Source organism: Leptodactylus fuscus, chromosome 4 (assembly GCF_031893055.1).
Source record: "Leptodactylus fuscus isolate aLepFus1 chromosome 4, aLepFus1.hap2, whole genome shotgun sequence".
Classification (NCBI taxonomy): domain Eukaryota; kingdom Metazoa; phylum Chordata; class Amphibia; order Anura; family Leptodactylidae; genus Leptodactylus; species Leptodactylus fuscus.
Window position 1 is genome coordinate 140035276 of NC_134268.1, and position 26991 is coordinate 140062266.

Below are 26991 nucleotides of genomic sequence, written 5' to 3' on the forward strand. Positions count from 1 at the left end.
CAGCAAGCGCCAGGACCGTCTCTTAAAAGTGTTTCAGCTGCAGGATCGGACTACCAGCAGTGCAGAGCTTGCTCAGGAATGGCAGCAGGCAGGTGTGAGTGCATCTGCATGCACTGTGAGGCAGAGACTCTTGGAGCAAGGCCTGGTCTCAAGGAGGGCAGCAAAGAAGCCACTTCTCTCCAGAAAAAAACATCAGGGACAGACTGATACTCTGCAAAAGGTACAGGGAATGGACTGCTGAGGACTGGGGTAAAGTCATTTTCTCTGATGAATCCCCTTTTCGATTGTTTGGTACATCTGGAAAACCGCTTATTCGGAGAAGATGAGGTGAGCGCTACCACCAGTCTTGTCTCATGCCAACTGTAAAGCATCCTGAAACCATTCATGTGTGGGGTTGCTTCTCAGTCAGGGAATCGTCTCTCTCACAGTCTTGCCTAAAAACACAGCCATGAAAAGAATGGTACCAGAATGTCCTCCAAGATCAACTTCTCCCAACCGTCCAAGAGCAGTTTGGCCATCAACAATGCCTTTTCCAGCATGATGGAGCACCTTGCCATAAAGCAAAGGTGATAACTAAATGGCTCAGGGAACAAAACAGAGATTTTGGCTCCATGGCCTGGAAACTCCCCAGATCTTAATCCCATTGAGAACTTGTGGACAATCATCAAGAGACGGGTGGACAAACAAAAACCTACAAATTCTGACAAAATGCAAGCATTGATTGTGCAAGAATGGACTGCTATCAGTCAGGATTTGGTCCAGAAGTTGATTGAGAGCATGCCAGGGAGAATTGCAGAGGTCCTGAAGAAGAAGGGTCAACATTGCAAATATTGACTTGCTGCATTAACTCATTCTAACTGTCAATATAAGCTTTGGTTACTCATAATATGATTGCAATTATATTTCTGTATGTGATAAAAACATCTGACAAACACACATAAAAACCAGAGGGCAGCAGATCATGTGAAAATATATTTGTGTCATTCTCAAAACTTTTGGCCATGACTGTATGTAAACTGATACTTGGGCACACAACAGGGCTCAGAAGAGAAGGTGCACTGCGCTTTTTAGCTTTTGGGGAGCAGATTTATCTGGACGCCATGTTTTTGCAGAGCTCTGGAGGTACCAGTAAACTGGAATTCCCCAAGAAGTGACCCCATGTTGTAGGGGCAATTTTATGGTCTCTGCAAATGTGACATGGTGTATAAAAATCAACAATCTAAATATGAACACCAAAAACACATATTGCCCCATTCACATCTGCGCCCTTCTGTGTACCCAAATGGCAGTATATGCCCACATGTATGACACTGGTGTACTCCAGATAACGCACTAATGCCATATGTGGGTAGAGACCTCTGTTTGGGCACAGCCAGACAGAGGGGAAGGAGCGCTATTTTGGTTTTTGGAGCACAGTTTGGTTTTTGGATGTCATGCCACTTTTGCAAAGCCCCCGAATTGCCAATAAAGTGGAATCCGCAGACGTCATCCCATTTTGGACACTACCCCACTGATTGAATTTATCAAGTGGCGTAGTGAGCATTTTTAACCAATGAGTGTTGCATTTATTTAGTTTCTAGAAATGAAATTACAGCTGATAATTAGAAGTTAAAAGTGAGCTTTTTCCAGAGATTCACCATTTCATTGCCCAATAGGTTACGCCCAACTTATGTCAGCAGAGATGCACACTCCAAAAACTGTTCAGCTTCGTATTCATTTATGGATAAGTTATAGCAACACTTGGGGGTTAAAATGCTCAGTACCCCTGGATGAATCCTTCAGGGGTGTAGTTTCCAAAACAAGGTCAAATATCAGAGGATTTCACTTTACTGGCATTTCAGCTCTGGAAAAGTGTCATGGCATAAAAAAAACAAAGCACCTAAGTCTGTGCTCCAAAAACCATATAACCCTTTTTCCCCCCCTTCTGTGTCCGGCTGTGCCCTAATATCAGTATATACCACATATGACATTACGTACATTATCCCGGTTACACCAGTGTCATACATGTGGCATAAACTGCAGCTTGGGCACACAGCAGGGCGCAGACGGGAAGGAGCGCTATGTGGCTTTTGGAGTACAGATTCAGATGTTTGGTATCTGGTCGCCATGTCATGTTTGTAGAGCCTGTGAGGTACAAAAAAAAGTGGATTCCCCAAAGGAGTGATCTCATTTAGAAAACTTCACCCCTCAAAAAAATTAATCAGGGGGTGTAGTGAGCATTAGTATCCCAGACGTGACTGCACAGCGGATGGTGAAGAGGGAATATATAAGCAGTGCGGAGGACATTGCAGACACCAAATTCCCTACTATGTCCTAGTAGCTCCTATGATTGGGGGAGTCACTCTGGGGGTCACTTCTGGTCTCCTTTCCCTCATAAGCTCTAAATTTGGTGTGTCCCCTGATATACCTTCGCACAGCTTATACAGTCTTTTCCTGCCGCAGCCAGTGGTGTTCTAATGATTTGGCGACTTTTTTTTTTTTTATCTTCACATTGCTAGATGCTAGATTTTCTTTTTTTCTTCTGGTGACGTGGCCATATAAGGGCTTGTTGTTTGCAGGATGAGATGCATTTTGTAATTACACCATTTTTGGGTGCCTACAACTTATTGAATACATTTTAACTTTTTTGCTGCATTAAAAAAAAAAAAATTCTGGCATTTCGTTTTACCTTTAAAATTTTTCGCCATGCAGCATACAGTATAAGTAACGTGACCTTTATTCTGTGGGTCGGTACGATTATGGCGATACCTCATTTATATTTTATGCAATACTAATTTTGCAAAACAAAAACACATGGGGACAAATCAATGTGTTTTGCATCGCCATCTTCCGAGAGGTATAACATTTTTATTTTTCGGTTGACCGTGTTGGTTGAGGGCTTATTGTTTGCGGGACAACCTGTGCTTTTATTGGTACTGTTGTGGGGTATATATATATATAAGACTTTTTGATCACTTTTTATAGCATATTTTGTAAGGTGAGATGGTGAAAAAAACAAAACAAAAACTCACTCCTTCCAGTGGGGTTTCCCCCCCCCCCCCGACATTCACATGTACTTCAAATATTGGTTCAGTTTTATTGTACAGATTTTTACGGATGCAAAAATACCAAATATGCACAGTTTTCATTCATTTCTAGTTTTTTTTATATAATCCATTTTCTTTACAAACAGGGAATTTTTGGGGCTTTATAACAATTTTTTTTGTTGTTTTTTTAACTTTTTTTTCACATGTCCCTATAGGACACTTCAATCAGTGATGGTTTCATCCCTGATCATGCATTATACACTGAGACACAGCATTCAGTGTCTGACAGTGTATAACAGTAAGTCAGTCTATGCAGACGCATAGACTGACTTCCAGAAGACCTGGCAGGATCAACCAGGTATCAGGGGGCATTTAGCAGCCTGGGGTCACTGGCCAAACCCCAGTCTACATACTACAGATACGCGTGCGCGCCCCCCCCGTGGGTGCCAGGGGGACAAAAAGAATGCAGAACCCCTTGAATGCCATGATCATGTTTGATCGTGGCAGCCAAGGGGTTAGAACCCCCTCCAGTGGAGCTCAGCTCCAATGGGGGATTACGGAGCAGGGAGTTAGATGTCATACACCCCAACACCCTGCTCATGTCATAACTTATAGGTAAAAACCTATCTTGAATGCCCGTCGTAATTTTACTATAGGGCAGTCAGGAAGGACCTGTCAGTGCTGACAATTTTACTATGGGCTGGTCATTAAGGGGTTAAACTGGGGACAGATGAGTGGACATTAAATTGCAGGATGGAGGATGACAAACTTGGGGGAGGATTTACAGTTTTCTTTTGGGGGGGGGGTAGCTGGAGGGGGACATGTCTGCCCCTAGTTGTCCCCAGTTTAACGTTCCCCCTCCATCTACCCCCCCACTGTTTAATGTCTCCCCATCCCCCTAGTTTCTGCCAGTTTAAGCTGGGGCACGAGGAGAGGGACTTAATACTGTCGGACAAACGGAGGGGAACATAATGTGGGGGCATATAACGTTAGGGTGACTGTAGGAGCATTATACTGTGTGGAGGCACACAAAAATGGGTAAGAATTGGTGGAGTCAACGTAGAAGTGGGTGAAGCTAAATTTGCCATGGTGTGCATAACGTGCTGCACATTTTGTTCCTCTTTCTGTCCTTTTAAAGTTGGAAGGAATGAATCAAGCCTTGAACTAGATTTAAAAAATAAAAAATTATGAACTCAGCCTTAAAAAGTCAAAGATCTGCCTCCAAGTCTAGCTCAGATTGGTCTGGTGCTTTTTGGCCACACCAGATGCAAAACTTCAAGATTTCAAGGTAATGAGCATTGTTTATCATCTTACTACTTGCTGTAAAGTGCCAAAGCAGCGACCCCTAGAGGACTTCCCTCCCAGGATACAGTCTGACAGTAGGAAATAATCCAGGTGAGGATGAAACACAGGAAGGAAAGAAACCAGATGGAGTAACTGACTTGCTCCTGGATATTTTTTTGCCAATACCCCAAGCATATACTAATTGCTTAGCCCGAAGAGTGGGAGCGCACATTCATCTAATTTGGTCTGTCTTAGTATATACTGTATAAAATATATACCGTGAGAGAGTGAAGGGTGTGGTTTGGGAAGACAGGTATTATCCCAGCCAGGCAGCTAAAGGGCGTTTGGTAAAGACTCACACCAGGGAGGTCAGCTGACTAATCAGGCCCTAATAGTCTGTGTGTGAAGACTAGCAGGGTGGCACCACACTGACAGTTGAACTGTCCAGACCGGACCTCCAAAGCAGGTACTGTGCCACTCGTTGTTGCCAAGGTGGGAGACTGGTAGTCAGTCTCCTGTATAGTCAGGGAAAAGTTTCCTTATGTTTAAGTTAGTTTTCTCAGCCGAGAAGGGTTTTGTTTTTCCTGTGGCTTTGCAAAAGCAGTGTATGCATTACATGTGAATAAAGCCTGAACTTGTGTGCAATCCAGTGTCTGTGTCCCTGTTTCCTGCACTGCTACAAGCATCTACCTGAGCGATTCCCCTCATATGGTGCTTCGGATGCAGGCATAAGTGCAGTGAGACATACGCAAGCTGAAATAGAAAGCCACAGCTATGGAGGATATTGTGAAACAGCTGATACTGGCTAATCAGCAAGAGACCAATAAGCTGTTAGAGCAGAGGCCTATAAGCAGCAGGCTACTGCAGTGCAACAAGAGTAACAGGTTGTTGCAGCAAAGACATGAAGAGGCCAATAGGCTGTTGCACCAGAGACATGCAGAGGCCTGTCAGCAGCAGCAAGCTAATGCAGCGCAACATGAGACCAACCGTCTTTTGGCCAAGCAGATGTCCATGTTGCTGGCTGCTCAGCAAAAGGCCGACCCAGCAAAGCCAGAGCAGGATGCCAGAAAAGAGGTCCGTAAAGCGCTGACCAAGATGACGTCAGAGGACGACGTAGAGGCCTATCTGACTGGGTTTGAGAGAGTGGCCACCCGTGAGAGGCTTCCACCGCAGCTCTGGGCAGAGGTGTTTGCTCCTTTCTTAGTTGCTGAGCACCAGCAAGCTTATTTTGACCTGAGTGAACAGGATGCACGCGATTACCAGTGCTTGAAGGCAGAGATCCTAGCCCGACTGGGTGTGGACTAGAATGTCCGAACTCAAAGAGTCCATGATTAGGAATACCAGGAGGCGTTACCACCAAGGTCACAAATGCACCACCTTGTACAACTTGTCCGGAAGTAGCTCCAGCCAGAGACATTGACCCCAGCGCAGATTGTGGAGCGGGTTGTCGTAGACCAGTACCTGAGGTCTTTACTGGGTAAGATCCAGAGGTAGGTGAGGCATGGTGACCCAAGAAATGCCAATGCATTGGTGGGATTGGTGGAGCAATATTGCTCTACACAGTCCCTTGGGAAGGGGCTCCCCCAAATCCCACAAACTCCCATGGCCCAGAGGGCCAATTTATCTCGGGCATCCCAGGCTAAGGTAGTGACCCAGGGGAGAAGGACTCATCTGCTGGGAGTGCCACGAGCCGGGCCATGTTGTGGCTAATTGTCCCCGTGCCACTGAACCCATGGACTGCAGCCTGGGTCGGAGGGTGTCCCTCTATGCTGCACCTGTATACACTGCTGCCACCCCAGACACTGTTGATGAGCGCCACCTGTGCCAGGTGACCTTGGCTGGGTGCTTAGTGGTGGCACTACTGGATTCTGACAGTCGGGTGACCCTTGTTAATGGGAACTGTGTTGACCACAGTACTGTCACTGGATGCACAATCTGGGTCCTGTGCATACATGGAGATATAAGGGACTACCCAACCATGATTGTCTCCATCCAGACCTCCTATGGAGAGAGCAGACATGAGGTAGGGGTGGTTAAGAAATTGCCCCATGACCTCATTCTGGGATGGGACTTTCCCCTATTTTGGACTCTGTGGCAGGGAAAGCAAGGGTCAGAGGATTCAACGAGACCTTAGAGCAATTACTGGTACCCCAAGCCTTATCGCCAGATGGTGCTGGAGTTGGCACATAAACATGTGCTTGGGGGGGGGGGGGTCACCTAGGTGCCACAAAAATGCTGGACCGCATATTGCAGTGTTTTTTTTTTGGCCGGGGGTATATCATGAGGTTAAAGTGTTTTGTGAAACATGTCCAGAGTGTCAGTTGCATGCCCCCATGGCACATTTTCGAAGCCTCCTGGTACCTCTGCCCATTATTGGTGTGCCCTTTGAAAGGATTGCCATGGACTTGGTAGGTTTTTTAGTTAAGTCCGCTCGAGGGCATCAGCATATTCTGGTAGTCATGTACTATGCTACCCAATATCCTGAAGCAATCCCTCTACGGCACACGTCAGCAAAATCGATAGCCAAAGAGTTGTTCGCCATGTTTTGCCAAGTGGGACTACCCAAAGAGAGCCTCACAGATCAGGGTACCCCGTTCATGTCTAAAGTCACCAGGGAATTGTGTAAACTTTTTAATATCAAACAGTTGCGTACATTTGTTTACCATCCCCAGACAGATGGGTTAGTAGAACGGTATAACAATTGGTGGTAAGCAAGGATGGAAAAGACTGGGATGTTTTGTTACCCTATTTGATGTTTGCCATCCGTGAGGTACCGCAGGCTTCCACTGGGTTTTCCCCTTTCGAGTTTGTTTACGGCAGACATCCTAGGGGTCTCTTGGACATCGCCAGAGATGTGGGAGCAAGAACCCACCCCCCACAAAAGTGTTTTTGAACATATTGCTGGTATGCAGGACAGGATAGTGGCATGGTTAGAGAGCATCTGCAGGAGGTCCAAAAGGCTCAAAGCCGTGTTTACAATAGGTCGGCGAGGGTAAGGACCTTTAAACCCAGTGGCCGAGTACTTGTACTCATTCCCAGTGGAGTGTAAGTTTCTTGCCAAATGGCAGGGGCCCTATGAGGTAATGGAAAAGATAGGGGAAGTGAACTACAAGGTTCGTCAGCCAGGCAGGCGAAAACCTGAACAGATTTATCAATCAGATTTTTGTAAACCTGCTAAAGGCATGGAAAGACAGTCTGCTTACAGAAAGGTCTCCAGTTAAACTGTATCCCGTGAAATCCCCACAGGCTGTAGTTGGGACTACAGAGGTAGTAGCAGGGGTAGGAATATCAGAGACCCTCACAAAAAGCCAGCAACAAGAGTGCAAAGAGTTTGCAGCTAGGAATACAGATGTGTTCTCTGAGCAACCCGGGCGTACATGCCTAATCAAACACGATGTAGTTACTGAGCCCCATGTGAAAGTACGGATGAGGCCGTATCGGGTCCTCGAGGCTCGCAGACAAGCCATTTCAGGGGAGGTGTAGAAAATGCTGAAATTGAGTCATTGAGGAGTCCAAAATTGAATGGGCCAATCCCATTGTTCTAGTTCCCAAACCAGATGGGACATTGCATTAATGCAATGACTACAGGAAGCTGAATGAGGTTTCTAAGTTTGACACCTACCCCATGCCTCGGGTAAATGAACTTAGAGAGGCTGGGAGGGGCCAGGTACTTCTCTACACTTGATCTCACTAAGGGATATTGGCAGGTACCCCTGACAGATAGCACCAAAGAAAAGACTGCCTTTATCACCCCGAGGGACTTTTTCCACTATGTCGTGTTACCATTCGGGCTCCATGGGGCTCCAGCTATATTCCAACGGTTAATGGACATAGCGTTGAAACCTCATAGAAAATACGTCTCAGCGTATCTGGATGACAATTTTCAGCAATGACTGGGAGAGTCATTTGTCCAAGCTACAAGCGGTTATGGATTCTTTGAGAGCAGCCTGCCTGACTGCCAACCCCAAAAAGTGTGCTTTGGGGATGGAGGAGACACGCGATTTGGGGTATGTGATCAGCCGTGGTATAATCAATCCCCAGGTCAACGCTATCCGGGAATGGCCTCGACCTCTGAGCACCAAACAAGTTAGGTCATTCCTGGGCATAGTTGGGTATTACAGGCGGTTTATACCCAACTTTGCCTCGGTATCTGCTCCCCTGATGAACCTTTTAACGGGTAATTAGTCCGTTATGGTGCAGTGGAATGACCAGGCCGAAAGTGCTTTTCAGGCGCTAAAGGTGGCCTTGTGTGGATCTCCTGTTCTAATTACACCCAACTTTAGGAGGGCATTTGTGGTCCAGACGAACGCATCAGATGAAGGGCTGGGAGCTGTCCTGTCTCAGGAGGTGAATGGAGAAGAACTTCCGGTCACCTACCTGAGCAGGAAACTCACGCCAGCAGAAAAGAACTACAGCATAGTGGAGAAAGAGTGCCTGGCCATAAAATGGACAATAGAGTCCCTGAGGTACTATCTGCTTGGGAGGCAGTTCCGTTTAGTGTCCAACCACTAGCCCCTCACTTGGATGAGCAAGACCAAGGACAAGAATCCCAGGGTGACTAGATGGTTCTTGTCACTACAGAACTTTAGATTAGAATAGATTACAGTAGAGCACAGAACCAGGAAACTGCAAGGCAATGCGGATGCCATGTCCCGGGCTTATTGTTTGGTGTCTGAACTGGGTGGTGGTGGTGGGTGTGTATGTGAGCAAGTGAAGGGTGTGGTTTTGGAAGACAGGCATGTCTGAGCCAGGCAGCCAAAGGGTGTTGGGTAAAGACTCTCACCAGGGAGTTGAACCGTCCAGACCGGACCTCCATAGCAGGTACGTGCCACCCGTTCTTGTTGCCAAGGTGGGAGACTGGTAGCCAGTCTCCTGTATAGTAAGGGGAAAGTTTCCTTATGTTTAAGTTAGTTTTCTCAGCCGAGAAGGGTTTTGTTTTTCCTGTGGCTTTGCAAAAGCAGTATATGCGTTACATGTGATTAAAGCCTGAACTTGTGTGCAATCCAGTGCCTGTGTCCCTGTTTCCTGCACTACTACAAGCATCTACCTGAGTGATTCCCCACAATATACCCCCCCCAGTACCTACTCTACATGCAAACATTATACGTAAAAAAAAAAAAATCTATATAAAACAAGTTTCAAATATAAAATGCAACAGATTTGTTTATTTCTGATTTACAAGAAACTGTGTCAGTCCCTTATTGGTACAATACCTAAAAGATTACAATTATGTATACAAGCCAGCCAACATTTTATAGAAATGTATACCGATTAAATGTTGTATCAACTTTGCCCATCCTTTTTGTATTCTCTGATGGCACATGCCCATTTACAGTCAGTAAGAGCTTGTAAATAAGCGTCCATGAAAATATTAAACGATCAAGAATTGAAGGGCTGAAGTATAAAGTTTCACAGTTGGGTTAAATTCACAACTTACCTATTACATAATACACAGTTAAATAGTTGCCCCTTTTAACTTACAGAATGCCCCAAAGAACAAAAACATTGAAGGCTCAGTTTACAAGGTCTCATTGAACACATTACAAGTTTGCTCAAAAAAAAAAAAAAAAAAAAAAACCCTCGGAAAAAATCCTGGAAAGGTGCAATAGTTCAGACTGAGAATTTAGTGCAGTTGGAACAAAGAAAGGTCATATGTCAAAGTTCAAGCAAATATTCTACACTTTAAACTACTTAATATATTAAAGTTTCCATTATCAAAACTGAAAAGGTAAAAGAAAGGTTTGGCATTTTCATGTACGCATTCATGAATGAAACCATATGAAGAATCAATCCTGAGTATCCCTTTTACATTCATTCATTTCAATACAAAAATAAAATTGTACTTCAGGTCCCTGCTATCACGATTGGGCTGATGCATAGCTCCGCAGGCACATGCAAGGCAGCTGTAATGAGCGCACTGTTATTTTTAGTAAAGATTGAGTAATATTGCATACATGTATGTTATGGGAAACATTTTAATCTTTAAAAAAAAACAAAAAAAAACACATTTGTCAAGCGGGTCAATAGCCTAAATTAAGTGTGCAAGTATTAAATACACAATTTAAAGACGTTATGCCAGCTGTTGCACTGTACACAATTTCATAGCTCAAATCCCTTACAGTACAGACAATTCACCTAATTGTAAAGCCAGGGCAACCGACTGCCACAGCAGTAAAGTCTTTGGCGTGGTTGCAAAGGCACCTGAAATGTGGTGGGTTTTGCTGTTGCTCACCCTGTAGTTTCTCTGCAGCTTTCAAGCTTTACAAAGCCTGTCAATTATGGATTAAGTTTTAAAACCCACAGCACAGCTCACACTTCACTGTTTTACTCGCAGCATGTAGAAGAGATCTTTTTACATATTAAAAACTATGCTGCTACTATACATCACAGCACAATAGCCAGAGTGTACAACAGCCAATACGCTGCATTTACTACTTGTGTGATGTTGGCCTAAGACTACATTAAGTCTGGGCCATTTAACCCATTAGGGTGCTGAGATTATATCCAGTTCTCCAGTCACTTGTGTTTTACTTCTGTATAAGTGAAACTCAGATTACTGCTAGGGTTGAGCCGATCTTGAGATTTCAAAATCGATTTTAAAATCCGATTTCCGATCATTTTCCAGCCGATCTCGATCGTGAAATTTGCTCAATCGCCGATCGGAATCCGACCTTTTCCGATCCCGGTCTTCAACCCTAGTCAATGCTTTTCTATGGGAAAAGTCACTTTTAGGGTTGAGCCGATCTTGAGGTAACCTCTGATCTCGATCCCACTGGAAAAGATCGGGTCGGAATTCCGATCTCGATCGTGAAGTTTACTCAATCGCCAATCGAAATCCGATCTTTTCCGATCCCGATCGCTCAACCCTAAATACTGCACAACCTGCAATACAAGTGTGAAAAAAAACCCCACAAAACCCCCAGCTACTAATGATATGCAGGTGAAGATATTATGCATTTTATTTAGTGGCTGGGAACGGGATGCAGCTATAGCCACATCTCAGTGACATAGTGCCATCACTGTTACTTTCCAACAGAGATTCCAATGCAGATGTGAAGCCCATCATAGAGGCTGTTGAAAATTGGCAGAGCAAAAAAAAAAAGTTCTGCATGAAGGACTCTTGTCAGTTTCAGTTTTGAAATTGTGGAACCCATTATATAGTCAATGGGGTTCGCCAGTCTCTGTATATGTTCTGTAGAGTGGTCAGGCTCTCTGTTCAGGACCCCGGCACTAGTGTAAATCAAACGTATTACAGTGATAAGTGACATACATAAAGGTAGGTTTCTCTTTCTAGACAGTCACATTCATAACTAGGGAATGTTTAGGACCAATTTTTTTTGTGTTTAAAAAACCAAACAAAATACCAAAACACACTTTAAAGAGTTATGTAAATGGCGTAGTGGGTAGCACTGGGCTTTGGCTCTGGTAGCACAACACTTGCTGGCCATTAGGATGGGTGAGGTCATAGCAGGACCAACTTACTGCACAGGGTGGCAAAGGCAGGAGTCAGTAGGGGTCTGAGTGGTAAAAGCAGTGCTCCAGAGAGCTGAAGACCTGCACCCAGTGCACCAACTGTCTCATTTCAATAACAGTTCCAAGGTATTTTTCTCCAAACCTACAAGAATGCTTTACATAAAAGCATGAAGCTTATTACTGTAATATGGCAACAGCAGTGAACTATGCTTAGGGGAGGTGGCAGACTCCCTTAAACTAATGTAATTCTAATGTTATAGCTCCTTTACAAAAGAAACAAAAAAAAAAAAAAAAAAAAAAAAAACACCTTTAGTTCTCTGCAACCTTCAATAGATCTATCACAGTAAGGGAAACTTTAATACTTAACTTTACTATGCATAAAAACATACAAGCTGCACCACATAATATCAAAGTCACCAGGTGCCACTTAGGGGGTAGTCACCTTACAGACAGTATGATACCTATACTGTCAGAGCCCCCTCCCCCCCCCCCGAACAAAGGCAACCACTAGTGACCCTAACATACAAGGCATTTCATTGGTTTGTGATTATGTTGAAAGTGTAACAGTCACTAGACAAGATCCTGACAGGTTTCCCCCCAAAAGACCATTATTGGTTCATCAGGGAATAGAGTTGGATCTGATCAATACAGTGGTTCAATTACACAGACAAACTGTTGTGATGAAACAGTAATTGTAACTTGTGACTCCTGATTAGCATTGATGGCAGAGGACGACAGATCCAGGAATTGATTTAAGCAATCCCACCCAAGATGAGGGGGAATCGTATAAAACAGATCCTTCAATAGATGCAGCTCCTTAAATTCTGGCAAAGACTACATTTTCATTCTAGCCCTGAGCAGAACCCAATGTTAACAAGGCTCCCTACTTTCAGGTAGTCTGTTCAGGGCAGGATCAAACCGGGACTGCCCACCCTAGAATGCAGAATTGTTCGGACACTGCAATGATTGTTCATTAGCAGTAGAAGCTAGGAGGAAGACTGGTCGAATGCGCGCACACAAAAAAAAAAAAAAAAAAAAAAGATATATGAAGGGTCTTTAACTGCATAGTTTTATACATGCATGACTTCTGGTACAGGACCTTGAAATGTGTCAGTTTGAGAAAACCAATGGTCCACATTTACTAAAGGTTAGCTGCAAAATATGGGTTTCTTTAGATTATGCTGTCTGACTAATGTGTATTGGTGCTTCCAATTCTCTTCAACATCAGACTTGAGGGCTTGGGACATCTAGCAGTGACTCTCTCCCCTTTTTTATTCAGCACAAGCTCTTCTCAACCAAGTAAACGTGTATAGGGGAGTTTTGCAAGATAACCCATTTAGCCAACACCTCTCACAGGTATGGTTGTTTTTAGACAACTTAAGTCCTGATGCAAGAGGTCCATTTTACACAAGAACCAAATTTGTGTATGCTTTATGATGTTTAAGAGTAAATATCTACCTTAGACTATTTATAAATGTGCAGATATTTCTAAATATATTAGGAGATTAGCTAAAAGGTGTATTCACTACAAGGGTAAGTTGTAGACACACACTTAAGCCCCTAACCCCCTCACATTATTGATCAAGACATTATGATGTGTTCTCGAAGGGAACAAACAAAGGAATACACCACTTCCCAGGACCTCAGCTGCTGGCTCATCTTCCTGGAGCGCAAATGATCTGATAGGTTGAAACCCAACATACCTAATTTCCTCCACAGCCTTCATTTGGAGAATGAGGGCATCTCCACACACATTAGATGGTGGAATTTGTAGACTAACATTCATCAGATCTATATTTGCACCACGAGAGTAAGATTTAAACATTTGAGTTCAATATAAACAGTGCACCAGATTATCTATTGTGGCTAGCACTCAGCCATGTAGTAACATGTGGCATGTTCTGGTGCATCTAAATCAAACTTAAAAAGGTGGGTGTCCCATCACAGAAGACGGTGCAAATTTTGTAACTCTTTACCCACGCCCCAATTTTAAACTTAAGAATGTGGCTCCGAATAAGACAAAACTGGCAGTCTAAATAGGCATCAGTTTCATCATCCAACATTAACCACAGTGAAATTCCTCACATTTTAGATTACTAATAAGATTGGAGTTTTCCTTCAAAAATGCATAAAATCAATTCAATGGGCGGCAGTAGCTTTTTTCAAGTATCCAATTAAACAAAAAAAAAAAACAAAAAAAAAAACATACAGATGTCCCATCTTCAAATAGATACAAGCTGAAATTTCCTAGAAACACAGCTGAAAATCTTAGAAACAAGCAGAAAAGATAGCTGCAATGAAGCACTTTAAAGGCATTGAGGGAGTGAAGTTACTTACCCTAGAACCTTTAAAGAGGACCTTTCATGGATCTGGGCACATGCGGTGTTCTATACCGCTGGAAAGCCGACAGTGCGCTGAAGTCAGCTTTCCCGATCGGTCCCCCGGGTGAAGAGCTATCAGTACCGGTACCGTAGCTCTTCACAGTCAGAAGGGCGTTTGACAGTTTGTCAGGAACAGCCTTCTGCACAGCAGTGCCAATAGTGATGTGCTGTGTGAGCAGGAAGGAATGCCTCCTCCCTCTGCTCACAATATTAGTCCATAGACTAGTACTATCAGTTGGGGAATGGGGCGTTCCTCCCTACTCACACAGCATAGTGCTTATAGTTGCTGCTGTGCAGAAGGACGTTCCTGACAGATTGTCAGGAACGCCCTTCTGACTGTGAAGAGCTACGGTACCGGCACTGATAGCTCTTCACCCAGGGCACAGATCGGAAAAGCCAACAGTTCAGCACACTGTCAGCTTACCAGCAGTGCCCAAATCCATGAAAGGTCCTCTAAGTTTGACCCATAAAAAACAAAACATACCTCTGACATCCTGGAGAACACTTTATAAATATAAAGTTGTCAGTCTTTTCATTTTCAGGATCAACTATGTAAGCCATAAACCGTTTAATGCAATATTTTTGAAAAACCCCATGAATTAAAGTTGAACGTCACAAAAATATTTGGTTGGCTTAATATCAAATCCACTGTGGCAGTGTATTGCTGTAGTTCCGTTTCTGGAAACTCTTACCGGATAACCAGAAAGTGGTTATACAGAATATGAATAGATAGGAGATATATAGAAAGTAGGTGTGTTCAGATTAGTGTGGGAATTCACTTTTATCCCAGACAACCCCTGAAATGCTTCATTTACACAAAATTGTAAGAATCATCCAGGTTCACTGTGGTCACTAACTTTAAAAAACACTTTAGTTTCCCTTGTCTTTACATATATATGAATAGTGAAAAACTGTGTTGAATCAAGTTACAATAGAAACTATGAAGGATTCAAATACATTTGAAAATATGATAATTTCGCAAGGAAATACAAATTTCTGCCCAAAAGTTAAAAAAAAAAAAAAAGATAATTTTACTAGTTCTGAAGCAACCTAAGAATTCAGCTTTACAGTTACAGTCATCCATAGCCATAATAGAATGTTCTAACCAGATTGTGTCGTTCTGGATATTTTAAAGTATGACATTATTAAAAAATTAATATATTCAAAGTAATTTTAGGATTGCCAACAGAATACCAAAAACACGGATCACAAAATTCTACTCAGACATTGAAAAGTATCAACTAAAAATCAGCAGGCAACTTTAAATTGTATTTTCTATCAGATTAGTTTCACAAAATGTAGAATAAGGCAAAACAACTTTCTTGGCCACTTGTTAGTGAATTTCGTAGTTAAACCGTACATTCTAGGTTGTCTTGTTTTAAGAATATTTTTCTTCATGACTGAAAGTGTCTTCTATACCTTAGGCTGGGTTCACACTAGCGCTTAAGCTCCATTCAGGGTTTCTGTCCTTGAACCTATGAGGGGGGGGGGAGAGAAAAATGCTACACTGCATTTTTCACGGAAACCTGGCAGACCCCACTAAAGGGTTAATGGCCAATTTGTTTTTTTTTTTATTATAGCGGATAAGGTTTCCATTTGAGGGTCCCCAAGAAGATCCCTTCCCCCCCCCCCCCCAACAGGAACCCAATTGCAGGTGTGACCCTAGTGTAACTTCACTGTTCACTTTAAAAAAAGACTTTCACACCAAAAACTGCATTTAATACTAAGGCTCCACAAAGGCTAAGGCTAAGGCTCCACAAAGTGGGCAGCAGCAAAAAAAAAAAAAAATATATATATATGACGTGCTTTTCACAAAGTCCCCAGATTTTCTGCTTCCATTATACCTATAGAGAAACCACAGGCGTTTCCGTAGGTTTAATTGACATGTTGCGATTTCCAAAACCGCAATGGTTTTGGAAATCGCAGTATGTCTGCTGTGTGTATTTTCCACAAGGTGTGGATGGGATTCGCTAGCCACCTTGTAGTCACTGTTTTTTTTCCTGCTGCGTTTCTGCCACATGGGGCCCCGGCCTTAAAGAGGACCTTTCATCAAATCGGGCCAATGCAGTTTTATATACTGCTGGAAAGCTGACAGTGCGCTGAATTCAGCGCACTGTCGGCTTTCCCGATCCGTGCCCGATGTAATGCACTATCGGTCCCGGGACCGTAGCGCTTTAGTGTCAGAAGGGCGTTTCTGACTGTTAGCCAGGAACGTCCTTCTGCCTCGCGGCGCCTATCGTGCTGTACAGTGGAGCGGGGAGGAACGCCCCCTCCCTCTGCTCACACAGCTCGTCCATAGACGAGTATTATCAGGAGAGGGAGGGGGCGTTCCTCCCCGCTCCACAGTACAGCGCGATAGGCGCCGCGAGGCAGAAGGACGTTCCTGGCTAACAGTCAGAAACACCCTTCTGACACTAAAGCACTACGGTCCCGGGACCGATAGCGCTTTACACCGGGCACGGATCGGGAAAGCCGACAGTGTGCTGAATTCAGCGCACTGTCAGCTTTCCAGCAGTATATAAAACTGCATGTGCCCGATTTGATGAAAGGTCCTCTTTAACAGAGTTTCTGGGATTAGACCATTTACCTATCCTTGTGATCTACGATCTATATTAGATTAGTAAAGTCCAACACTCAGAAAATCTTCCAATCAACAGTTTTAAGGAGCTTGTAGTGCTGCTTCTTCTCAGGCCAGAGAAATCACATTAATTTGGGACAGAACTGCAGCATGGCCCTTATCAGTGTATGAAAGGGTTTGAGCTACAATATCAAGCAAAGACACTATCCAACATATGGAGCTGTGCTTAGTAAATATTGTTAGTAATCGTAGTACTCATATAGAAGCCATTACATAATGACATGATTCATTTACTTTAAATGAGGGGGACTTTTCAAACCTACCACCAGCCCAGGTTCTTTATCCTGAGAACCAATCATAAAACACAAGGTTCTGACTTTGGGTTATGATTGGAACCAGCACCTGGAAACTGAGTGATTCTGTCAATTACATCCTCTCCACTGGTTCACTGGTATTACCTATACTGCAAGGGCTGGCAAACTAGATTATAATGCCATCTCCACAGTAGAGGTAATAGCAGAAGACACTCTGGAGCCAACACCTGGAACCGGAGTTGTTCCACATCCTCCCCAAACATGTGAACCAGAATCATCCCAGAAATCCAAAGTTCCGAAGAGGGAATTTCCAGCCCTGGTTCTAAATCCCAAAGCAGAATTACAAGCAGGCTTCATAAGAGATGAAGACTACAAACTGATGTCAACCCCCCCCCCCCACAAAAAAAAAAAAAAAAAAAAAAAATGGCACACTAGATTTTAGGCCTCTTTATGTTTCTACATTTTAACCAAAATTCTGACAAAATACTATACACTAGGAAAATCAAGTTTCTTCATTTATGGAATAAAATGACAAGGTGTTCCATAATCTAAAATACAGTGTTTCTATTCTGTAGTTGCATGGTGCAGCTGATCTGTTCCACTGAAGCTTTGTCACCAATGATTCCCAAACACATCATAGTTTTGTATTGCAATCTTCTGTAGCTCTCCTGTCATCAGAATTTAAAGTGAGATTAACCACTTCAGAACAGAATCATGATTTTTTACGATATTAAATTCTCATTTCAAAGAGCCTCGTTGAGTAACTGAATTTCCTCTTTGGCAATGGGGCCTTAGAGGTGTCTGAAAAAGCTAGATTTAAAAATAAAAGGATACAAATAAAGTCAGAACTTTCTTACACTAGGTAGACAATCATTTTCACAATACTCAGCCTGTATTTAGAACAGCCATTAAGCCAATTTCAACAATTGGGGCTGTTATGCCTGTATTGGATCATAAGAATGAGACTTCCTGATAGGCTGGATTTATAGAGAAACTGTAGGTCAAACACTTATGCATAGTTATCACTTACAGACTCAAGCATATTAGGAAAGAGCCATTATTCTTATTGGTGAGTTAAAGGGAAATACGTTTGCTCAGATCCCTACATTAGCTCTCCAAAAGATGCATGCAGGTGGCAGGACACAAGCGTTACAAGAAAGTTGATAGTAATTTCATCCCAGTAAATCCATTTGAGGTTGTAGCATTTCAGGTTTCACAGCAAAGGAAGTGCTGCTTACTTAAAAATGCCAAACTAACTTTTCAAAAGGCTGTAATCCATATTGAAACGCAGGAGTGCAAAAATGTATTTTAATAAAAAATAAAATTAAAATAAGTAAACAGATCAGTCTTTGTCAAGATTACTCCAGGGCAAAAGTCCTTTTTCCCCACCCTCCCGCTTGCTAAAACTACTCTCCCAAACCTACCCAACCAATCCCAAGATTGTTCAAGGCTTATTTCTGGTGCACAGACCAACCTACAAAAACTTCAGATAATTTGCATTTCGTTTGAGACTACATTATCACCCTATTCCATTTAGAGATGCTGGAACAAAAAAGGTGAATTTACAAGATACCAGACACATGTGAGCTGGTACCAGCTGATTGATCCAGAGTCACAAGGTGCAAGTTTAAAACACAAGTCTTTCCCCAATAGGACAAAGGCCTCCCTGTCGTCCATGTTCCACTTTATTTAAAAACAGTCTTGCTGGAGGTCATAAGGCCACTCTGATGCAGTGGTATTTAAGTTTGCATGGCAGAACTCCTTTGTTTAGCTGATAAAACTCAACAAGTTGAATCAAATCTGTGAATTTGGTATTTCCATCATCTAGGCTAAAAAACATCTGCCCGTCGTCTTCACACTGAAAGTTAAAAAAAAAAAAAAAAAAAAAGTTTGTAAATTTATATCAAAGTAGACAAACAGGCTAAAAAAAAAAAATTAAGATATTCTATGTTATAAAGTGACTGCATATCAGAATTATATGCCACTACATGATCAGCAATAGTTGACAACTGGAACTCCTATTCTAAGAAAAAAAAAAGGAACACTGGTACTAGATTACAGCTGTATCTTTTAAAGCGGATGTGGAGGACTTCAAAAACATGGTTGCTTTCTTTTTTTCAGGGAATGACATGTCCATTGGTCACATGGCCATACGGCAGTTCAACCCCATTCATTTTAATAGGATGGAGCTGTGGCATTGCCATGTGACCAATGAAGTGAGGTCACTTCCTGAGAAGAAGAAAGCAGTAGCGTTTCGAAGTTCTGCACAATAAATTTAAGCCATCTCTGCACCTGGCCCACACACATAAAAAAAACAAAAAAACAAATAGAGCTTACTTCTGCATACTAGGCAATTTATAAGTCTTACATACTTAGGTTTGTTGAAGCAGTTCTGCAAACTAGCGTATGCCCATTTTGGGCTCTTCTATACCAAATTATAGGTGTAAAAATCAAAAAGTGGCAGTTTGTATCAAATCCATTCAGTCAATCAGAACACCTTCTAAATTTTGGTTTATTGTTGGTACTGTGTGCAACATTGTGGGCAAGGACAGCCTTCAAGAATAAACTAAGGGGGACAATGAGTCAAGAGCATAGAGAAGGATGCCTCAGCATTGCCACACTGGGCCAACAAGCCACGTGTAAGTGGTGACAATGGTAGAAGTGGTAAACCTAGCTGTAAAAAAAAAAAAAAAAAAAAAAAAAAGCCATTTCCAGAATCCAACCATGCCAGACACCACTCCCATAGATAACTGTGTTGCATGCGGCAGTCATACACACACACACCACAATTTGTTGTAGTTATGCATAGTTTGGATTATGTGCATCCAGGTGTAGACCGTTAAATTTTTTTTTACCAAAACAAGCAATTTTAGATGAAATTTTATCACAGCAAAATTGCTTTGTATGACATTGTGCCACATGATTTTATTTGTTCAACAAATGTCACTGTGTAGCCCTACCCCTACTTTCAAAAACTTTGCACTTTTACATTTCTAGCAAACGTTCAATACTCACAGGTAAAATCTGGAAATGTTTAATCTTCTGGTGATGGCACAGTGTAAGTACAAATGCTTTTGGATTACTTTGACTGTCTCGAAGGAGAAAAAGTCTGAAAGAGGTAAAGGGTACAGATATTACACAGTTTCTTATTTGGATAAACTGTTGAGTTTTTCATTAAAGAATTCATGATCAAACAATATGCAAAATGAATGAATGAATTTGTCTTCACATTAGCAAAAATGGTGCAACCCTCTACATATTGTCTAGTCAGTAGACAATTTGGAGCTTCCAAGGAATGTAGACAGATAGAGTTTTAGAAAATATAGGGAAAGACATTAACCAATGATCATGTACACTAACATTTTTGGTTAATTTAAAGAGGATTTCTATTCAAAACAAAGATTAGCAAGACATGTTACTATATGTCGATAGCCATAGCCAATATTGTCTTATGGATTGCTTTTAGTTGGGAATCCCTGCATGATTCTAAAACACAAGAAAAGCTACAAATTCAAAATGTACTGCACACTATAGTATATATAATACACACACTATATACACAATATAATTGATCTTTTAATCCCATTGCTGCAGCTGTATAATGTTAAGCACCCAGCTATACGCAGTCTGTCTTTATAAATGGTCTTGTTGCAATCGTGACTTCCTATCAATACCACACTACAATGAGCCACTGAATCACATACTTTCAAAAAGCTATTTGAAAAGTCAAGGAAGGAGGACTTTTCACAGTCAATTGAGGGTGGTATTAGTGATGGGTGATTTTGCTTACAAAATGAAAATCTCAGTTTTAAAATTGTCAATTTTTAATTTTAATCTTGATTTTCTTGTTGAAACAAAAAATTCAGTAAGTTGGCAACAGGAGGAGTTCTATGCTTGGCAGACTTCCTCATCCTGCCTGTCCATCTAAGATTAACTACAGTGAAGCAACCTCTCATTTTTGAGTTGAAGGGAGTAGGAAACCTGGAAGGATCAGACTATGCATGCTTTTATGTAAAAGTTGGGTTCACAAGTAAAATTAAATGGTAGGGGGAAAAAATAAATAAATTGTTTTTTTCATTTTAAGATTTTAAATTCCACCCACTTACATGGTCGCAGCTAATCACCGTCTCAGTTGTTACATGCAGGTGGCTAGAGTAACTGGCATCTGTGCAGAAATTATTTTGCCAACCACAATTATGGAAGTCAGGGTCCGTTCACATGAAGTAAACACGCGTGTATTTTGGCAAAATACACATGTAAAAATAAGACTCCCATTGACTTCAATGACTTTTTTTATACGTGTAAAAAACCCAAACTTTTAAATACACGTGTAAAATGTAAATGTACTGCAAAATGTAACATTTCTGGCATGGTGATGGACGAGTCTTTATTTGATGAATGCTAGATTAATACTACCTGCTTGACTCTACTGTGCAAACTGTAAACTTTGGTGACGGACGGATGATACTATAGGTTTGTCTTCCTCAAGAGTTGCCATTGGCTTCTTAACGTGAAATGAAAATCTTACTATCATACTGGCAGTATATAAGAGAAAATATACTATGAGAACAGGATATAAAATGTAGTTTCTTACCCATCCACAAGACCTTGTTGCTTAATGATGGTGTGCGATTCTTCTCTAGGTATTCTACCATGGAACCAAGGTTGTGTTCTATGAATTACTGTATATAAGAAAAAAAAAAAAAAAAAAAAAAAAAAACTTTAAACTTGAATACCACTAAGTTATTCACAAGTCCACATTTTACGTAGTATGTCGTCCACAACCACCATATGCACTCATTCATTTCAGTGTGTTATTAAGACTGAAGCATAACTTTTATATATTTTTTTTTAAATGTAGATTGTGAGCCCCACATAGAGCACACAATGTACATTTTTCCCTATCAGTACGTCTTTGTGCATGGATTTTCATCCCACAATCCACACAGGGAGAACATACAAACTCCTTGCAGATGTTTTTTGCCCTTGGTGGGATTTGAAGACCAGTACTCTGGCGCTGCAAGGCTGCAGTGCTAACCACTGGCCCCTAAAACAAACGATATCTGTATCTCAATCTCTTTTCTACACAGGCATACAAAAAAAAAATAAATAAATAAAAAATAGCTTTTCACAGAGGTGAAAAGCAGATCAATCATGCACAGCACACCATTTGCACGTGAGCAGAGTGGGGTGCTGCCCATGAAAAAAACCCTCAGGAGGAGAGAAAAAAAAAAAAAAACCCCACAGATGGTGCAGTACTTATTCACCTGTGCTGAGTGTGGAAGGATGAAGTGGACTTTGGTTTCCCAAAACATTTATACGTGAACTTCGCTTCTAAAAGAGAAAAAACAATCACAATAGTTGTTTTCATATTTTATAAAGCAGTACTCTTACAGCAAGGTCCCGCTCAAACAAACATTTTGCCATATTAACTTTTTAATGCAATGTTTTTTGTTTTTCACATGTACACATAGTAACATTATATATACGTAGCACAAGCAATCTTTTGATTTTAAAATGGGCAGATCATGTGATGATATAACTTAGCATTTACCCTCCAAGCTAGACCCTCTTCCACTGCAGCACTTTGTGCTTCCAAGGGATTCTCAATGACTCTTCCCGTCTGTCCAGAGAAATCCATTGCAACCAAGCAATTCTCTGAAACACTTCTCTGAAACAAGAGAATTACAAATTTAAGAAGTTATTTGATTATTAGGAGATACCTTGCAGTATTGCTATGAAGAATGTAAATTTGATACGTTAAATCTGCTACCTTCTTGGTATCCAGGAGTAGCAGTCATTAAATTGCAAAATATAAAACATAAGTATAAGAGACCTACTGGTGCAGAGAAGGTTGTGTGCATGGTTTTCTGTTGAGGAATTCTGTAGTTCTGATAAAGCAGCATGCCATACTGTAAGGAAATATACGTATTAACATTACTAAAGAATTATCTCCTGGCCAAATTTGAGATCATTAGATTTAATTTTAGTTGTACTTTAAGATCACTTTTCTGGTTTACAAATAAATACAGCTACAGCAGAAAAAGCTTTGAAAAATAAATTGCTGCTCTACCCCAGAAATTTTCTTAATCAGTTCTTTAGTACAGAGTATAATGCAGTTGGAAGTAATTTTTCTATACAAGTTTATAAAAGCTTGAACATTATGATACAAGACTTAACAGAAGACATGACTTATGGCTGGTGAGTAAATCAATCACATGACCAACCAATAGCTAGACTCCGCAAATTAATAAAGTAAATATAGTTGTGAAGTGACCTCATCCTTCATTTGTATAGGCAGTGCATACTATAGTGTAAAGAGCTGGAGATTTAAGAAACCCATACTGAATTCGTCCAAACTTAGTTTGGTTTTCAGATTATGCATTTCAGTATCAGTCTACTGTAAAAATTACTCCAATACACAGTCATCACAGTATGTGCTACAGAAGAATTAAACTATAGGTTCGTCACACCTTGTACTAAATGTGCACACTAGGAAAATACCTTCAAAAGTCTGAATGCAGTCATCCAACATGTCCGCGTTTGTTCATCTTCTGCACAAAGACATCTCAGCTCTTTGATATCGGTTAGGATTCTGTTGGGCTACAGGAAGGAAAATATGAACATTTATAAATGAGCGTCAGTCTGACATCTGCTAGTGAAAGGCATCTTCATGTTTGCTATGCAACATGAAGCTGCAGAAGTCAAATTGTTAAATTTAAAACTGGATTCCAAAAAGGTTTAGACTAAAATACACTAAGACCTGCTGCACAAGACTATCATTCTAGTACAGTAATGACCAGGCCAGTCAGCAACTCTCTGCATCATATCTCACCATGCACATGGCAGCATTCAGTCTGAGAAATATGGCAATAAGGACTCCAGTTTGCAGAACTGAATATGGTAGTGTGCAGGAGGCCTAAAAGGTTTCCAAGTTTACTATTGCCATGATCGTACCAGCCCACAATACAAGCAGTGTTTCAACACAATACATATCTTTTTCTACTCTAATAGTTTTCTTTTCTGGCTTCGAGTTACATTGCACGATTATTAAAATAGTTCCATTACAAAGTAACATTTATCCCCCCCCCCCACACACAAAATATATAGTGTGGAGGGAAAGTGTTAAACGTTATTGATCATTAAACAAAAATATTGTCGATAAACAATAACACGATTGGTGTTAAGTATGAGGTACATCACTTTTAAAAGGGAATGAATCAGGAGCTGAGGAAACACCAAAAATACTGCTCAGGATGGAAGTCACACAGGACTCTGCACCCACAGAATAGAGGCGCATGTATTGAGGAATTGTGTACAGTTGGAGCAATATTGGAAAGATTTTCTGGCTCTCACTTAGAGGTCTATGGACTAGAGCTGACAAGACATCCAAAACACTGTCCTTGGCCTGATGAATAGCACACTGGAAAACACCCCTGGAGTTATGGGAATTACTGATTATTATTTCAGGCAAGAAAGCTTACAGGGTCCATTGGCTTCAATATACTCACTAAAGAGGAAATATGTGCTTTATTAAACTAATTCATCTGCAGAAAGGACTTTATCAATAAGATATCAGACCAGCTACTAAGCCTATCTAGCTTTCCTTCGAATACTGTATAATGCCTTGTTCAGGTAGCTGTGGTCTGTGCCATATGTAATGATTTTTGGTATATCTGAGTTTATTTGAACATTAAGGTGATGTATGTAAACATTTATAGACCTACCTGTAAGTGCCTTAAGTAGACCGTCTAAGCAACATCACACTCAATGATTCATCTGTACCATCTATGAAATGCTTACTATTTTACCACCTCCTCCTAAGGAAGGACTTTTTGGGACCCATGCAGGGACACTTTGGACACTTCAGGATTTTATGTACTTTGATATCAACTGTAGCTGTATGTTCTTTGGCAAGGGAAAATAATTAACCACTTGGCGTTACAACCAGTTTTGGACTAGGATAGCCCTATTTTTCAAATGCGACGTGTCACTATTTGTGGTAATAACTTTGGAACTCTAACTTTCCCAGTTGATTTTAAATATGTTTTTTGTCTTACACTGTACTTGAGTTTGTTGTAAATTTGCGTAAATAGTAGAGATGAGCGAGTAGTTTCGATCGAATACCTCTCCTGCATAGTTATTGGTGTAAAAAAAAAAAAACGCCAGGGAAGGTGGGAGGGGAATCAAATTTTTACCGCATGGTATTCGACCGAGTACACCAATAACTATGCAAAGGAATACTACTATTTGATCGAATACTATTTACTCATCTCTAGTAAATAGGTAGGTGTATATATATATATATATATATATATATATATATATATATATATATATTAAATAATAAAAAAATTGAAAATTCTGAAAAATATGCAACAAACAGTTTACCACATCTCTGCTTTACGTTGACAAATTTTAAACGTTCAGTTAATTTTTTTGGAAGTCATAAGGCTTGCAGTCTAATAGGAATTTAAACATTTTTTATTTAAAAAGGTACCAAGTTAGTTCCAAAGGGGCTTTGAAAGGTCTTTGTATTAGAAACTCCCATAAATCACCCCATTTTCAAAATTGCACCACCAAGACAGCATTTGAGAAGTTTATTAATCCTTTACGCGCTTCAAAGAATATAAAGTGAAAACTAGGTTTCAATTTTTTTCAATACTATATTCATATAACCCTAAAATTTGGACATTCAAAAGGAGTTAGAGAAAATGCATCCCAACGTTTGTTGTACAATTTCTCTCAAGCACAAAAATACCACTGGTGTTGATGTAACCTGCTTTTGAGGCACATAACAGGGTGAAGAAAGGGAAGGAGCGACATGGAGCTTTCAGAGGGCAGATTTTACTTGCATCGTTTTCAGGTGCCGTGTTGCATTTGCAGATCAAATGAAATACCACAACAATAAAACCTCATTTAAGAAAATACACCCCTCAATTTATTAAGGGGTATAATGAGTACTTTGATCTAACAGCTGTTTCACAGTATTTACTACCATTGAGACATGAAAAAGGAAAAATTACCCTTTCCAGTAAAATGTCTCTTTAGACCTCTGATTCATTTTAAAGTGGATATACTCATGATAAACCTTATAGATTGAGGGATTCGCTCTTAAAAATGCTGTCGGGAATTGAGATCTGCATTACAATCTCAACGCCCAATAGCGTTTTCAACAGCAAATTGCACCAGATCTCTAAAGTGATACTAAGATCATCCTGATAACCCTTAAGATCTTGGATTAATTTTAAAGATATCCCCATCTTTGATAGCCCTAAAAGATCCTGAGGGGGAAAAAAAAAAAAAAAAAAAAAAAAAGACAAAAAACAAGAGACACACAAAAAACACACTAATACTCACCTCTCGTCTCCCCTGCTGTCTGGCTGTGCATGATCGCTGGCAATTGGAGGTTGTGACAGGGCACTTGTAAGTCAGATCAGAGAATCAGCTATTTCATATAGGGTCATTCCATATCAAGTGATCCAAATATGAATTTTTTTTTTTTACCTGAAGTCTATAGATCTTTTTATGAAGTACAACTTTAGTTAATTACAAGTTAAGTTTCTCTTCAGATTTTTTTTTTTATTATTTATTTTTTTACAGACTTCTAAAGTTTTCAAAAAGTTGAAATTTTGGCCTGGTATGGTTTTAACTCTTTAATCATCTCAGGTTAGAATTAAGATAGAAGTGGGAGAGGCATCATCTCTCTCAGAACAGTACCGGCTTTCAATTGATATGCCACAAGACTGTTTCTTTATATTTTGTTTTGGAGAAATCAAAATTGAAAATTTTGATACGCAATTGTGAAAAAAAAGTAAGTTTTAAAATAGTTAAAACAATGCATGTGTGTTACTTGTGTTCTTGGTTATATATGTACAGGGTTTGAACTTGGAGCATTTTTTTTTTTTTTTTTTTTTTAAAGCCTTGAATCTGAT

At 40.8% G+C, this 26991-nt stretch overlaps 1 protein-coding gene across 2 annotated transcripts in view; it reads right to left on the bottom strand.

The window, feature by feature from the left end:
• Nucleotides 1–18057: 18057 nt before the first annotated feature.
• Nucleotides 18058–26991, bottom strand: part of GRB10 (growth factor receptor bound protein 10) — a 106801-nt gene continuing 97867 nt past the window's right edge. For both annotated transcript variants that reach the window (XM_075271133.1, XM_075271134.1), the window contains exons 11-17: nucleotides 23561–23659; nucleotides 22897–22968; nucleotides 22611–22727; nucleotides 22324–22390; nucleotides 21651–21738; nucleotides 20072–20165; nucleotides 18058–18914 (exon numbers count right to left, since the gene is read on the bottom strand). In XM_075271133.1, coding sequence (XP_075127234.1) covers nucleotides 18768–18914; nucleotides 20072–20165; nucleotides 21651–21738; nucleotides 22324–22390; nucleotides 22611–22727; nucleotides 22897–22968; nucleotides 23561–23659 — 684 coding nt within the window. In that variant the 3' untranslated portion in view covers nucleotides 18058–18767. The remainder of the gene's footprint in view (nucleotides 18915–20071; nucleotides 20166–21650; nucleotides 21739–22323; nucleotides 22391–22610; nucleotides 22728–22896; nucleotides 22969–23560; nucleotides 23660–26991) is intronic.